Source organism: Rhinopithecus roxellana, chromosome 19 (assembly GCF_007565055.1).
Source record: "Rhinopithecus roxellana isolate Shanxi Qingling chromosome 19, ASM756505v1, whole genome shotgun sequence".
Lineage (NCBI taxonomy): Eukaryota > Metazoa > Chordata > Mammalia > Primates > Cercopithecidae > Rhinopithecus > Rhinopithecus roxellana.
In genome coordinates this window covers 4,013,136-4,029,355 of record NC_044567.1, presented here as the reverse complement: position 1 = coordinate 4,029,355, position 16,220 = coordinate 4,013,136, and the positions used below count along the sequence as shown (strand labels likewise).

At 50.7% G+C, this 16,220-nt stretch overlaps 1 protein-coding gene across 1 annotated transcript; it reads right to left on the bottom strand.

Annotated features, from left to right (window-relative positions):
- Window positions 1-6,304: 6,304 nt before the first annotated feature.
- On the bottom strand, window positions 6,305-7,254 carry LOC104668202 (galectin-3). Its single transcript, XM_010370848.2, has one exon. It carries the CDS (start codon window positions 7,208-7,210, stop codon window positions 6,464-6,466), a length of 747 nt encoding a protein of 248 aa, XP_010369150.1. The 5' UTR covers window positions 7,211-7,254; the 3' UTR covers window positions 6,305-6,463.
- Between the last annotated feature and the right edge of the window lie 8,966 nt (window positions 7,255-16,220).

The window sequence follows — 16,220 nt, the reverse complement described above, 5'->3', positions numbered from 1 at the left end:
TAGGGCTAATTTTGCCCCATTATGAGTCAATACCCTTCTGAGTACTATCGGATGCCCTGTTAATTATAATGTCTTGTCTCTCTTGCTAGCAGGACAATAACCAATTCCTGGCCTTGTGTGAGTCTGGGAATCATTCTCTCTCCTCCGTTGGGTGGTCTTGACCTGGCCTCAGGCGGTTTCCTCACACACATGCACTGATTAGTACTCGGCTGAAGACTCAAGTGGGATCCCTGCAAATTTTTAGGATTCTCTTTCTCAGTGAGGCACTTTTTTTCTTTTTTTTTTTTTTTCTTTTTTTAAGACAGAGTGTTTCGCTCTTGTTGCCCAGGCTAGAGTGCAATGGCACGGTCTCAGCTCACCTCAACCTCCGCCCCCCCAGGTTCAAACGACTCTCCTGCCTCAGCCTCTCGAGTAGCTGGGATTACAGGAACCTGCCATCACGCCCGGCTAATTTTTTGTAGTTTTAGTAGACGGGGTTTCACCATGTTGGCCAGGTTGTTCTCCAACTCCTGACCTCAGGTGATCCACCCGCCTCAGCCTCCCAGTGGCTGAGATTGCAGGTGTGAGCCACTGTGCCTAGCCCTCTGTGCAGAACTCTTTTCTAATAATACCTTACCCTCTTGTCTCCCAACTTCACCTCCTCAACTCAGGTAGACCATCAGACTCTGCCTGAGTTACTCCACCCTGTACTGTGACTGGAAACTCACTCCAGGTAATAGGTTTGAACAATTGTAGGAGCTTTGTTTCTCTTCTGTCAGGGATCACTGGGCTGTGCTACCTGATGTCCAATATCTGAACCCCATTGTTCTGAATACTCTGCCTGGTTTTTTCAGTTGTTTCTGGTGGGAGAATAAATGCATTCCCGTTACTCCATCTTAGACAGAAGCAGAAGCTCAGCTCATTCATTTTGGAGATTCATGTCCTACAATTCTGTGACTCCTTTTTTTTTTTTTTTTTTCAGACAGGGTCATGCTCTGTTGCCCAGGCTGGGGTGCAGTGGTGCAATCTCGGCTCCCTGCAACCTTAACTTCCTGACCTCTAGGGCTCAAGCAATCTGCCCACTTTAGCCTCCCAAGTATATGGGACTATAGGCACGTGGGCCACCACACCCAACTAATTTTTGTATTTTTTGGTAGAGATGGGGTTTTGCCATGTTGCTCAGGCTGGATGTGAAATTTTTAAAAAATTGATTGTCAATTTCCAACTGGGTACTGTAGCTCACTCCTGTAATCCAAGCACTTTGGGAGGCCAAGATGGAAGGGTCACCTGGGGCCAGGAGTTCAAGACCAGCCTGGACAACACTTCGAGATCCCGTCACTACAAACATAAATAACTTAAACATTAACTGGATATGGTGGCGGCATGTGCCTATAGTCCCAACTACCACAGCCTTGAACTGCTGGGCTCAAGTGGTCCTCCTGCCTCAGCCTCTCAAGTAGCTGGGATTACAGGCGCCTGCCACTACGCCCGGCCGATTTTTGTATTGTTAGTAGAGACGGGTTTTTTTCCTCCATGTTGGCCAGGCTGGTCTGAAACTCCTGACCTCAGGTGATCTGTCTACCTTGGCCTCCCAAAGTGCTGGGATTACAGGCGTGAGCCACCAGGCCCGGCCATTTGTGTTTTTGTTTTTGTTTTTGTTTTTGAGTTGGAGTCTCGCTCTGTCACCCAGGCCTGAGTGCAATGGCATGATATGCAACCACCGCCTCCTGGGTTCAAGCGATTCTCATGCCTCGGCCTCCAGAGTAGCTGGGACTACAGGCGCCCACCACCACACCCAGCTAATTTATTTTTCTTTTGTGACTATTTGAGGATATATTATTGAGAGGGGTGCATTTGAGTTGCTGGGTTTTTTCCGTTTCCTTAGTTTTCCTTTTTCCTTTCTCTGTCTGGAAGTGTGGCAGCCATGGACATGCACCACCCACACCTCTCTTCAAGACAGAATTTGCCATGACAGAATTTGCCATAACACTTGCTAGATCAAGTGCTGTGTTTGAACTGAGGACGCATATTCCCTGGGCAACACCATTTACTGAGCACAACTGGGGAAGAAGGGAGCAGGTGTTAGCATCTGGACATTTCTGCCCAGTGGGGTCTCCTCAGGTGAGCAATCTCAGCTCTGAAGCTCTAGCTGAGGCAGGAGGATCGCTTGAGCCTGGGAGGCGGAGGTTGTAGTGAACCAAGATGGTGCCATTGCACTCCAGCCTGGGTAACAGAGTGAGATCCTATCTCAAAAAAAAAAAAAAAAAAAAGCCGGGCGCGGTGGCTCAAGCCTGTAATCCCAGCACTTTGGGAGGCCGAGACGGGCGGATCACGAGGTCAGGAGATCGAGACCATCCTGGCTAACAAGGTGAAACCCCGTCTCTACTAAAAATACAAAAAACTAGCCGGGCGAGGTGGCGGGCGCCTGTAGTCCCAGCTACTCGGAGGCTGAGGCAGGAGAATGGCATAAACCCGGGAGGCGGAGCTTGCAGTGAGCTGAGAACCGGCCACTGCACTCCAGCCTGGGCAACAGAGCGAGACTCCGTCTCAAAAAAAAAAAAGAGGCCGGGCGCAGTGGCTCAAGCCTGTAATCCCAGCACTTTGGGAGGCCGAGACAGGCGGATCACGAGGTCAGGAGATCGGGACCATCCTGGCTAAAACAGTGAAACCCCGTCTCTACTAAAAAATACAAAAAAACTAGCCGGGCGTGGTGGCGGGCGCCTGTAGTCCCAGCCACCCAGGAGGCTGAGGCAGGAGAATGGCGTAAACCCGGGAGGCGGAGCTTGCAGTGAGCTGAGATCCGGCCACTGCACTCCAGACTGGGCAACAGAGCGAGACTCCGTCTCAAAAAAAAAAAGAAAAAAAAAAAGAAAAGAGAAAAAGGAAGGAAGGAGGGAGGGAGGGAGGGAAGGAGGAAAGAAGGAAGGAAGGAAGGGAGGGAGGGAGGGAGGGAGGGAGGGAGGGAGGGAGGGAGGAAGGAAGAAAGGAAGAAAGGAAGGAAGGAAACTTAGTTCTCCTCTTCTTAAATGTGGGCTGGACTTAGGGACTCATTTCTAATGAATAGAATAGAATAGAATAGAATAGAATAGAATAGAATAGAATAGAATAGAATAGAATAATAGAATGCCAGGTGCGGTAGCTCATGCCTGTAATCCCAGCACTTTGGCAGGCCAAGGCAGGAGGATCACTTTAGTGCAGGAGTTCCAGACCAGACCCTGTCTCTGTATAAAAAATAGTAATAATAAGATAAAATTAAAATTAAAAAATACTTTAAAAAATAGCCAGGTATAGGCTGGGCGCGGTGGCTCACGCCTGTAATCCCAGCACTTTGGGAGGCCAAGGTGGGCAGATCACAAGGTCAGGAGATCGAGACCACGGTGAAACCCCGTCTCTACTAAAAATACAAAAAATTAGCCGGCGGATCACAAGGTCAGGAGATCGAGACCATCCTGGCGAACACAGTGAAACCCCGTCTCTACTAAAAATACAAAAAACTAGCCGGGCGAGGTGGCGGGCGCCTGTAGTCCCAGCTACTTGGGAGGCTGAGGCAGGAGAATGGCGGGAACCCGGGAGGCGGAGCTTGCAGTGAGCTGAGATCCAGCCACTGCACTCCAGCCTGGGCGACAGAGCAAGACTCCGCCTCAAAAAAAAAAAAAAAAAAAAATTAGCCGGGCGCAGTAGTGGGCGCCTGTAGTCCCAGCTACTCAGGAGGCTGAGGCAGGAGAATGGCGTGAACCCGGGAGACGAAGCTTGCAGTGAGCTGAGATCGCACCACCGTACTCCAGCCTGGGAGACACAGCGAGACTCCGTTTAAAAAAAAAAAAAAGAAAAGAAAAAGAAAAATAGCCAGGTATAGTGGCTCACGCTTATAATCTCAGCACTTTGGGAGGCCGAGGCAGGCTGATCACTTGAGCTCCTTTTTATTTATATATATATATTATATATTTTATTATATATTTATTACATATATGTAATAATAAATATTAAATAATATTAAATAAATATTAAATAATAAATAATAAAAGAATGCAGCAGAAGTAATGCTGTATAACTTTTGAGATAAGGTCGGAAAAGACACTGAAGCTCCACATTGCTCTGTTTCTCTGAGGTCACTCATTCTGGCGGAAGCCAGCTACCATGCTATGGAAACCCTCAAGCAGCTCTGTGGAGACGTCCACGTGGCAAGGACTTGAGGCTTCCTGTCAACCATCAGCACTAACTTAGCAGACATGGAAGAATCCCCTTGGAAACAGATTCTCCAGCTCAGGCAGGCCATTAAATAACTGCACCACAGAGGACATCTTGACTGACACTTCATGAGAGACCCTAGCCTAGCTAAGTCACTCTGGATCCTGACCCAATGAAACCGTTTTTCATGTGAGATAATAAATGTTTATTATTTTGTGGGTTTTGTTTTTTTTTTTTTTTGACAGGATCTCACTGTCAGCCAGGCTGGAGGGCAGTGGCACGATCTCAGCTCATTGCACCCTCCACCTCCCAGGCTCAAGTCATTCTCCTGCCTCAGTCTCTCAAGTAGCTAGGATTACAGGTGCACACCACCATGCTCGGCTGATTCTTAATTTTTTGTAGAATTGAGGTCTCACAATCTTGTCCAGGCTGGTCTCTAACTCCTGGCCTCAAGCGATCCTCCTACCTTGGCCTCCCAAAGTGTTGGGATTACAGGCATGAGCCTCGGCACCTGGCCATAAATGTTTATTATTTTAAGCCACTCAGTTTAAGGGGCAATATGTTACCCCCATATAAATAGCTAATACAGGGGCTGAGGGCTATCTATCCTGGATTCCTGTACTTGAACAACTGGGTAGATGACAGGACCATTTTCTACAGCAGAGAAGTCTGGAAGAAAGAAAGGGTTAGAAAAGTAATCACGATACTGTTTGAGTCATTGTTGATTTTGAAGTGCCCTTAAAAAAATTTTTTTCAGAGATGGGGGTCCCGCGATGTTACCCAGCCTGGCCTTGAACTAACTCCTGGTCTCCCAAAGTGCTGGGATCACAGGCGTGAGCCACCACCATGCCCAACCCAAACATTTTTTGTTTGTTTGTTTTTCAAACAGATGGGATCCTGCTGTGTTACCCAAGGTGGACTCGAACTCCTGGCCTCCCAAAGTGCTGGAATTCCAAGTGTGAGCCCCTAAGCCTGGCTTGAGGTGACTTTTAGATATCTGAGTGGAGATATCAAGTAGCTGTTAGTTCTGAGTCTCTGGGTTGCAGAAATAATCAGGAATCCCCAGTGTTTAAAGTCACAGACACCCAGAGAGAAAAGATGAGTGATCCTGGGTCCAAGCCCTGGGGCCCTCCAAAATTTAGAGGTAGGACAAAGGAGAAGGAACTAGCAAAGGAGACTAAGAAAGAATGGCCAGCAGGGCGGGAGGATTCCAAAAGATGGTGGCCAAGAGAAGAGAGGGTTTCAAGAAGGAAAGAATGATTCGTTAAGGGACTCCCAATAGAGCAAGAAGTTCAGAGGAGCAACTCTTCCCTGTCGATGGTGGCTTCAGAGAAACCAGACTTAATAATAAGCACATCAGGCTGGGCACAGTGGCTCACGCCTGCAATCCCAGCACTTTGGAAGGCCAAGGCTGGTGGATTACAAGATCAGGAGTTCGAGACCAGCCTGGCCAATATGGTGAAACCCCGTCTCTACTAAAACATACAAAAAAATTAGTTGGGTGTGGTGGCACATGCCTGTAATCCCAGATACTCAGGAGGCTGAGGCAAGAGAATTGCTTAAACCTGGGAAGCAGAGGCTGCAGTGAGCCAAGATCATGCCACTGCACTCCAGCCTGGGCGACAGAGCAAGACTCCATCTCAAAATAATCATCATCATCATCATCATCACACCAGTTACCACTCCTTGAGCACCTACCAAATTACCAAAAGCCTGTCATTGTAATAGATTTTCTTATTTAATCATCATAGGAATTCCATGAAGTAAATATTATTATCCCTCTTTGAGGGGGACTAAGGGACAGAGAGATTAACTCACTAGTTCAGGAACATACCGTTTGTGGAATGGCAAAAGCTAGGATGAAACTCAGGTATGTGGGGCACCAAAAACTGTGATTGTGACCACAGAGGGCAGCTGGAATTCAAGTGGCCTGCCTGTTTTTCTGCATCTCACCATCCACGGGTTTCCTAAGGTTTTTGTGCCAGGCTCTGGGGAACCTAAGTGAATGTGGGCCCAACAGACCCAACAGATGGGTGTTCACCAGAAAGTGAGCCAAGAAAGAGGGGTGGGGGCAGACAGAGGTCCCTAGAGAAGTGAAGAAAAGCAACACAAGGCCAAAAAACCGTGTCTTTCTTCCTTTTTTTTTTTTTTTTTTTTTTTTTTTTCACTATAATATTTATTAAGTAGATGACTTACAAGGATATTGATGAATGTAAAAATTTTCACTCACAGTGAACACAAAGCCTTTACACATGTAAGGTTTAGATTTTTTTTTCTTTAATCTGCCCCTTTCAGATTATATCATGGTGTATGAAGCATTGGTGAGGTCTATGTCACCAGAAATTCCCAGTTTGCTGATTTCATTGAGCTGTTTAACCCGATGATTGTACTGCAACAAGTGAGCATCATTTACCGCAACCTTGAAGTGGTCAGATTCAACCAGTACTTGTATTTTGAATGGTTTCCCACTTTCAAATGGGAAAACTGACTGTCTTTCTTCCCTTCCCCAGTTATTATCCAGCTTCGTATTGCAAACAATGACTCTCCTGTTGTTCTCATTGAAGCGTGGGTTAAAGTGGAAGGCAACATCATTCCCTCTCTTGAAATCTAAAGCAATTCTGTTTGCATTAGGCTTCACCGTGCCCAGAATTGTTATCAGCATGCGAGGCACCACTCCTCCAGGCAAAGGCAGGTTATAAGGCACCGACAGTGGCCCAGCAGGGGCGCCATAGGGGCCAGTGGCAGGGTAGGCTCCGGGAGCACTTGGCTGTCCAGGAGATGGGTAGGCCCCAGGGCCACTGGGTGGCCCTGGGTAGACTCCAGATGCTCCAGAATAAGCTCCAGGTGCTCCAGGGTAGGCACCTGGAGGTGCCTGTCCAGGATAAACCCCTGGGGGTGCCTGCCTGGGGTAGGCCCCAGAATAGGAGGCCCCTGGGTAGCCCCCTGCCCCAGCAGGCTGGTTCCCCCATGGGCCAGGCCATCCTTGAGGGTTTGGGTTTCCAGACCCAGATAAGGCATCATGGAGCGAAAAATTGTCTGCCATTTTCCGCTGGTTGGCTGGCTCCGGACGGCTGCTAGCGAGGAGGTACGGGCCTCTTCCTTTTTTTTTAAATAGAGTCTTGCTCTGTCGCCCAGGCTAGAGTGCAGTGACACAATCTTGGTTCATTGCAACCTCTGCCTCCCAGGTTCAAGCAATTCTCATGCCTCAGCCTCCAGAGCAGCTGGGACTACAGGTGTGTGCCACCACGCTGGGCTAATTTTTTTTCTTTTTTTTTTTTTTTAATTTTTTGAGATGGAGTCTCACTCTTGTTGCCCAGACTGGAGTGCAATAGTGCGAACTCGGCTCACCGCAACCTCCACCTCCTGGGTTTAAGCGATTCTCCTGCTTCAGCTTCCCGAACAGCTGGGATTACAGGTGCCTGCCACCACACCCGGCTAATTTTTTTTTTTTTTTTTTTTTTTTTTGAGACAGAGTCTCGCTCTGTCGCCCAGGCTGGAGTGCAGTGGCGCGATCTCGACTCACTGCAAGCTCTGCCTCCCGGGTTCACGCCATTCTCCTGCCTCAGCCTCCTGTGTAGCTGGGACTCAGGCGCCCGCCACCGCGCCCAGCTAATTTTTTGTATTTTTAGTAGAGACAAGGTTTCACCGTGTTAGCCAGGATGGTCTTGATCTCCTGACCTCGTGATCCACCCGTCTCAGTCTCCCAAAGTGCTGGGATTACAGGCGTGAGCCCCCGCGCCCGGCCAATTTTTGTATTTTTAATAGAGATGGGGTTTTGCCATGTTGCCCAGACTGGACTCAAACTCCTGGCCTCAGGTGATCCACCTGCCCCAGCTTCCCAAAATGCTGGGATTACAGGCATGGGCCACCATGCCCGGCCATGTGTCTTTTGACTTTAAAGGAGCAGCTTGCAAATCATATTCAAAGCAGTATGCATATGAGATGTAAATTGCATCAGAAATGAGCATCTGGTATTTTTGAGTCAATAGCTCAGGCACTTTTGGGCGAGCCCTCCCCAGCTTTCTCCCAGGGTTGCCTGGGATCAGGATCCCTTGCAAGACCTATTAACTAAATTTGAGATGTAGCATGTGCCTCTGCCAAACCCAGCTCTGGATAGAAAGGGGAGTGCTGCTGACCATGTCAAGGTGGGTCCTTTATTCTCGCATTTGTCTGACAAATACTTGTAAAGCACTTGCTGAGCGTAAGGTGCTCAGGTAGATGCAATAGACAAGCAGGAAAGTCATTATTTCTAACTTCCAGAAACATACCCTCTACTTGGGGAAATAAATAAATACAGTAAAGACACTAGTATTGTCTAGAGTCTAGACCAGACTTTCTCAACCTCAGTGCTATTGATATTTGGAGTTGGGTAATTCTTTGTTGAAGGGGGTTTTCTGGAGCATCGTAAGATACTTAGCAGCATCCCTGAGCTCTACCCGATAGATACCATTAGCAACTCCTGAGTTGTGACAACCAAAAATGTTCCCAGAAGTTGCCAAATGTGGGGAGGGAGGGCAAAATCTCCCCAGTTAAGAACCGCTGCTCGGCCGGGCGCGGTGGCTCAAGCCTGTAATCCCAGCACTTTGGGAGGCCGAGACGGGTGGATCACGAGGTCAGGAGATCGAGACCATCCTGGCTAACACGGTGAAACCCCGTCTCTACTAAAAAATACAAAAATCTAGCCGGGCGAAGTGGCGGGCGCCTGTAGTCCCAGCTACTCGGGAGGCTGAGGCAGGAGAATGGCGTGATCCTGGGAGGTGGAGCTTGCAGTGAGCTGAGATCCGGCCACTGCACTCCAGCCCGGGAGACAGAGCGAGACTCCGTCTCAAAAAAAAAAAAAAAAAAAAAAAAAAAAAAAAAAAAAAAAAAAAAAAAAAAGAACCGCTGCTCAAGATCCTAAGGCTATGAGCTTTTCAGGTGAATCAACAGACCCAGCAGGCTGAGGACTTGCCTTCAAGGATGCACGTTGTTCCATATTTTTGTATTTTAACCACTATGGAAGGCTCTCCTCTCAAATTTATCATGTAATTCTTTTCCTTGAAGCACAGACCTGCCTCCCAACCCCAGCAAGTGCTATAATTCAGTCCAGGCTCTGGAGATTCTTGAGGACCAATCAATGTCGCCCCCAAATGGAATGGCCCCAGCCTGCAGAGCCCGTCGGGTCTGCAGTCTGCTCTTTCTGCTCTTCAGCCTCTCTCTACCTCCTCTTTCCTTGTCATCCAGTTGGCCCTGTGGGACTGCCGGTTATATTCCTATCTCCGCTGGCCCCCTTTCCCTTTGATTGGCAGATTCCAGGAGTTAAGGAACTCAGTTTTGCAGATCAGTGTTTTTCTAACTGTGCCCCGCCAAGCACTGGGAATCCCCGGGGCGCTCTCAGAAGCCCCCGTGGGATGTGGTGGGGTAGGAAGAGGAGGCGGAGCTTCCGGGAGGCTGGAGGAGTGGACCCGGCAGGTCGTCCTGCCCCCGCCCTCAGTGGCCCCACAGCGGCTTGGCTGTTCTTGGTTTTGTTTCTCTCCGCTTCTGCATGATATCCTTTGGACAAAAAGTCCCAAGTGTACAAAAAGTCCCGAAAGGCGTTCGCAAACCACTGACCTAGATGGAGGGAATTATGAGGAGCAGAGGGCCCCCTCTTATAAAACGCCTGCACTTCAGTGCAGGGTTTGGCGGTGTCGGCTGTTTGGAGGCCCTTTAAGCTTCCCAACTTCTTGTCACTGGGGTGGATGGTGGGGTGCCGGCAGGAGGGCACCCCTTTACCTAGCGGCTCATTGCTCTATGGACGTGGGCAGAGAATGAACAGGATTGGGAGACTGACCTTTCGGTTTCCACATCAGACCACAAGGCACAAACCCCAGGACGTGAAGATCCCTAATACTGCCTCCCCTCCGGCCTCCAAATAGCAAAACAGAGAGTAATCGCACTGCAGTGGCAGTGGAAGGAACTGAAGCTAGACACCGGGAAGAACTTCCCAACTTGGCACCTGGGGGAGGAGCAGCTGGGAGCAAATGTGGAACTGTCTGGGGTAGGAGGAGGTCCCATTTGCAGGCTGAGGGATAATCACATACACCCTCCCACTGACACCCCCTTCCTCTGCTCCTGCCCCAGCCAGGACTGACTCCAGAAATTCTGCACGGATAAACCTCCAGGCCCTGAAACTCAGCAAGGGGTGGGGAGAGTGCGACCTGGGGCCACACTCCCTCTGTTGCTAAGAAGCCCTTTCTGGGTGGATGCGGAGGCTCATACCTGTAATCCCAGCACTTTGAGAGGTCCAGGCTGGCGGATCACTTGAGGTCAGGAGTTCAAAACCAGCCTGAACAACATGGTGAAAGCCCATCTCTACTATATATATATATATATATATATACACACACACACACACACACACACACACAAATTAGCCAGCCTAGTGGCACACCTGTAATCCCAGCTACTCGGGAGGCTGAGGCACAAGAATTGCTTGAACTCAGGAGGCAGAGGTTGCATTGAGCCAAGATTGCGCCACTACACTCCAGCCTGGGCGACAGAGCGAGACTCCATCTCAAAAAAAAAAAAAAAAGAATCCCTTTCTGTCTGACCCCCCACCAGACTGCAGCAGAATTGTGTGGGGAGCTTGTTCCCGAGGGACCTGGGGGATGGAGCGGGCTCTCCCTTCTCCCTCTGACCTCCAGGCCCCACTAAGCTCTCTGGACACAAGCACAATCAGGCATTTCATGCCTGGCAAGGGTCAGAATGAAAGGCCTGTGTCTGTCTGCTCCCCCCTCCTCCCTTTCTCCATCTTCAGATGATTCCATCTGCCCTTGGGCCAGAGTCTCATCTTTCTCCCTCCTTTCCCCCCCTGCCCGCTGAGTTATTTACAAATATCTGGGAACAGAAGGGATTTCTTCAGTGCTCTACAGTGCCTGCCACTGACTCAGGTCTCTAACATGCTGGGGGGCGGCGAGGGTAAAGATGCTCATGGTCCTCCCCTGTCACCCACAGGAACCCAAAGAGCTCAATACCCTGGGTGCGGTGGCTCACGCCTGTAATTCCAGTAATCTGGGAGGCTAAGGTGGGAGGATCACCTGAGGTCAGGAGTTCAAGACCAGCCTAGCCAACATAATGAAACCCGTCTACAAAAATTAGCCAGGCATGGTGGCTCGTGCTTGTAATCCCAGCTACTTGGGATGCTGAGGCAGGAGAATCACTTGAACTTGGGGAGTGGAGGTTGCAGTGAGCTGAGATAGCACCACTGCACTCCACCCTGGACAACAGAGTGAGACTCCACCTAAAAAAAAAAAAAAAAAAAAAAGATCTTGGCCTCCGGGCACGGTATAATCCCAGCACTTTGGGAGGCCGAGGCGGGCAAATCACTTGAGATCAGGAGTTTGAGACCACTCTGGCCAAGATGGTGAAACCCTGTCTCTACTAAAAATACAAAAATTAGCTGGGCATGGTGGTAGGTGCCTGTAATCCCAGCTACTTGGGAGGTTGAGGCAGAGAATTGCTTGAACCTGGGAGGTGAAGGTAGCAGTGAGCTGAGATGGCACCACTGCACTCCAGCCTGGGCGACAAAGGAGACTCTGTCTCAAAAAAAAAAAAAAAGGGTTCAATGGCTCCCCAAGGTCACATTGTGGCAGCCCATTTTCTCTTTCCCACTCTGTTCTCCTACATGGTTTGTCCCGGGTACAGGGTGAACCAGGAAGAGGATGAGTTACCGCCACTTCCCCATGGAGTCAAAGGGCTTCTTCCTCCTGGAAAATCCCCGGACACGGAAGTGACTAAGACCTAGTGGAGCTGCTGAACCTAAAAAGTAAGTTCAAATTCGGGGCCCATCCTTCCGATAGCCATGTGGTCCAAGGAAGGGAAGCTGTCTGTGCAGCTGGGGCCTGATCTCCAGCATGTTCTCCCCAAGCCCACCTCCTGCTACCCCACCCCAGTGCTGAAGCCCAGACAAGCAGCCAGGAACTGGCGTCACCATCCCCAGTCCCGCAGACACTCGTCCCACCGCCACCACCCGTGAGCAACCATTCCGGGGCCTGACATTCTGTCAGCTTCACACCACCTCCCGGAGCCCCAGCCAGAAGCACTTCCTGGATAAAATATTAAACATGCAAATCTGAGACAGAGCCTTAACGAGCGACAGACTGCACGACCACAGCCTGGCAAACGAGACGCACGACGTCCGGGGGTGGGGGGGTGAGAGGTATATATAGATATAGACTTTGGATCTATCTGTGCAACGTGTGTGTAAGGCACAGAACAGCAGGGATGGAAAAGTACCGCAGCAGCCTCCAGCTGGGGTGGCCTGAGGTGGCGGCAGGAGGCTGGCCGGGAGGGAGGGTCGGGAGGAGCCCCAGAGCCAGGCTCAGAGTAGGGGATGACAAAAGTCCTTTGTGCTTAGATTCTGTGCAGGGGCGGGCAGATACGCTGGGCAGGGCAATGGGCATTGGTTTTGGAGAAGGAAGTTGGTTAGAGGCAAGGTCTCTGGGTGGAAGAAAAGAAGAGGAGACAGAGGAGAGGCATAGACCTGTGTGGCAGGAGAGGGGGTGTCCAGAGGGAGAACACCTCCATTCACATGGGGCAGGGGGAGGGGGGGTCTCTTGTCACCACACTGGCCCAGGTGTCATGGAGCTGACATGGAATTGGGTCAGTAAAGTTCCTGCCTTGATTCAGGTCAGCATGAATTTGATAACGGTGCTTCTCAAACTTGAACATGTGCCGGGATCCTCTAGGATCTTGTTGACAAATGTAGATTCTGATTAGGGAGGCCTGGAGTAGGGCCTAAGAGTCTGCATCGCTAGCAAGTCTCAGGTGATGCCAGTGCTGCTGGCCTCCCGGCCCCCATCAAGTGGTGAGGGACTACAAGGAACTAGAGCAACACAGAGCTCCCTTTGGCTCAGGCAAACACAGGACCAACAAGAGTCCAGAGTGGACTCAGAGGCTGAGCCCAAAGGCGCCCGGCCTAAGGGGAGGTCCACAGTGCTGATCAAGATGGTGTCTGTCCACAGTATCCAGCCTGTCATGGAATTAGAGCTATAGGACACCTAACTTGGCCCAAATCAACATAGAAGCCAGCCCAGAGTATCAGGGAGCCTGTAGCAGCCCACACTGGGAAAGGGCTCACAGGGCCTGGAGTGACATGGAGGCCAGGGGGGTGGGACTGATTGACAGGGTGCCCACGTTGCTTCAGGGAATCACAGAGCCAATAGGGATTAGACTGAAGTGGTGCCTGTTTTGGTCCAGAGTGACATGGAACCCACAGTGGCCACAGGGGTCTGGACTGACTTGGAACTCAGAAAGGACTAACAGAGGTGATGGCCACATTGGCTCAGGGTGACATAGAGCTCATCAGGACTTGGACCAACTGGACCAACTGGACCAACCAGGCACCCATCATAGAGCCCCAGACATGACAGGGGGCGCTCCGTGCAAGCTCGAGGTTGCAGAACACAAGAAGGGAGGGGCCGGAGGAGGCTGGGAGAGGGGAGGAGCAGGCGCCGGGAGCAAGGCTGCTCTGCGGCTGCTGTGAGCCTGCCTGCCGTGGGCTGAGTGCTACTTGGCTGGGCCCCAGAAAGGAGGTGCTGCTGCAAGGCTCAGATGGAGGAGGAAGTGGAAAGCTGGAGGCAGGGTGGGCGCAAGGCTGGGGTGGGGAGAGCACGTCCTCCCCCAAAGAGGCTTGGCATGGGGGCTGGCCCACTGCCCTATCTGGATCCTGGCATTTACACTCCCCACTCCCATTATACAAGGGCGGTGCAGTGGGTTATGGGGCTGGGACTTATGGACCTCAGATCAAGGAGCATTCAGCGCTGGGGGAACAGACAAACCGATGTCTCTCTGACTGCAGCACTCAGGGTCCAGAGGAGGAAGGATTCTCCCTTCTGGCACTGGAGGTCCTTTTGATGCAGCCAGGTCCCTAGGCAGAGTGCCCTGGCCCTATTGTGTCCTTGTCCAGAGGAATGAAGAAAACAATGCAGGCTGCCCCTTCCCGCATCCCTGGCAAGATCTAGAAATAGGTGCACACACCATCGTTTTAACCAAACCCAGCCCTCCCTCCCACTTCTGGTCAGATGCCTCTCAGTCTTTGTCCCTATCAAGGGAAGAAGCCCCTCAGAGGCTACCTGCAGCTTCTCTTTATGCCAAGGTTAATGTAGAGGAGGAAGCTAATTTTTTGCATTTTTAGTAGAGACAGGGTTTCACTGTGTTAGCCAGGATGGTCTCGATCTCCTGACCTTGTGATCCGCCTACCTCGGCCTCCCAAAGTGCTGGAATTACAGGCATGAGCCACCGCGCCTGGGCTTTTTTTTTTTTTTTTTTTTTTTTAAAGAGACATGATCTCCCTGTGTTGCCCAGGCTGGAGTGCAGTGGTTATTCACAGGGGCTATCATTGTGCACTTCAGTCTCGAACTCCTGGGCTCAAGTGATCCTCCTGCCTCAGTCTCCTGAGTACTTGGGATTACAGGTGTGTGCCACCTTGCCCAGCTTTTTTTTTTTTCTTTTTCTTTGGATTGCTAAGAAATATTGCTACAGCAGGTCTCGTGGTACCAGGCAGGAAAGATGCTAGCCTTTTTTCCAATGAAGAAAAGACATTTTTTATGACCAAAATCCCAGACACCTGTTTCATGCAGCAGCTGGTCCCCCACTTAACTAGCCCCAGGCCAGGACACCAACACCTCCCCCTCTCTATATGCCTCCCCACCCCATACGCCTGGTCCCTGTGTGATAAGATTCTCCCCTACTTTCTCTTCTTTGTCCCCCTTCCACCAGGGCAGGTGTTGGGAAGGGGCTAAGGGGCTCCCAGGTGCAAGGGTACCTTTCCCAGCCCCCTCCCCCTCTCCCTCCTGCACTCCTACCATCACTCCCCATCCAGCCTGGTACTGCTGAAGAATCCATGCCTAACTCCACTCCGGCCCACACATCTCCAGGCTGACCCAGTTTCTGTTTCAAGGTAGGGGGAACACATGTTACACACTCCTAGACACAGAGCTGTGCAGAGCCAAGAGATGCACACGCATGCATGTGGGATAGACAAATGCAGGGGATGGCACACTCGAGGCCGGTGCACACATGTGCATATCCAGAGACTCCTTCGCGACTCATGAACAAACCCGAGTATCACCCCCAGCAGACACACACACAGAGCTCCCCGTTCACAGGGCCACACAGACACACATGGACAGATATACAGGCCCTTATAAGCCATAGGCGTGATTACCACAGGGGTTCCCTACTCTCTATCCAGCTCCTGCTCCCAGGTCCCCACCCTCTGGGCCACAAAAACAGCAAAGGCAGCCCTGTTGCCACACTGCCAGGGCCATAGGATCAAGGATCACCGCATCCCTGGGAATGGATCCCCAATCTCCCCTCTTCCCTCCATAAGCTCCTGCCTTATGGAACTGCGGCGCTTACTTCCCCGAGACAGGTCTCTCTGTGGGAGGGACCAAGGGTGGAGGACACTTCACTTCCCTACTTCCCTTCTGGTTTTTTTGTTTGTTTGTTTTGAGACTGTCGCCCAGGCTAGATTGGAGTGGAGTGATCTCAGTTCGCTGCAACCTCCACCTCCCGGGTTCAAGTGATTCTCCTGCCTCAGCCTTCCGAGTAGCTGGGACTACAGGCGCCTGCCACCACACCTGGCTAATTTTTGTATTTTTAGTAGAGGCAGGGTTTCGCCATGTTGCCCAGGCTGGTCTTGAACTCCTGACCTCAGGTGATCCACCCACCTCGGCCTCTCAAAGTGGTGGAATTACAGGCATGAGCCACTGCACCCAGCCTCTTTTTTTTTTTTTTTTTTTTTTTTTTTTTGAGATAAGGTCTCACTCTGTCACCCAGGCTGCAGTGCAGTGGTGCGATCATAGCTCACTGCAGCCTCAAATTCCTGGGCTAAAGTGATCCTCTTGTCTCAGCCTCCTGAGTAGCTGGGACAATAGGCACATGCCACTGTGCCTGGCTAATTTTTTAATATATTTATTTCTTTACTTTTAATTTTGGAGGCAGGGTCTCTCTCTGTCTCTCAGGGTGGAGTGTAGTGGCACAATCATAGCTCACTGAAGCCCTGACCTCCCAGGCTCAAGCAATCCTCT

Bases quoted from the DNA above. Each gene is read 5' to 3' on its own strand.
- LOC104668202 (XM_010370848.2), bottom strand. From the start codon at position 7,210: ATGGCAGACAATTTTTCGCTCCATGATGCCTTATCTGGGTCTGGAAAC.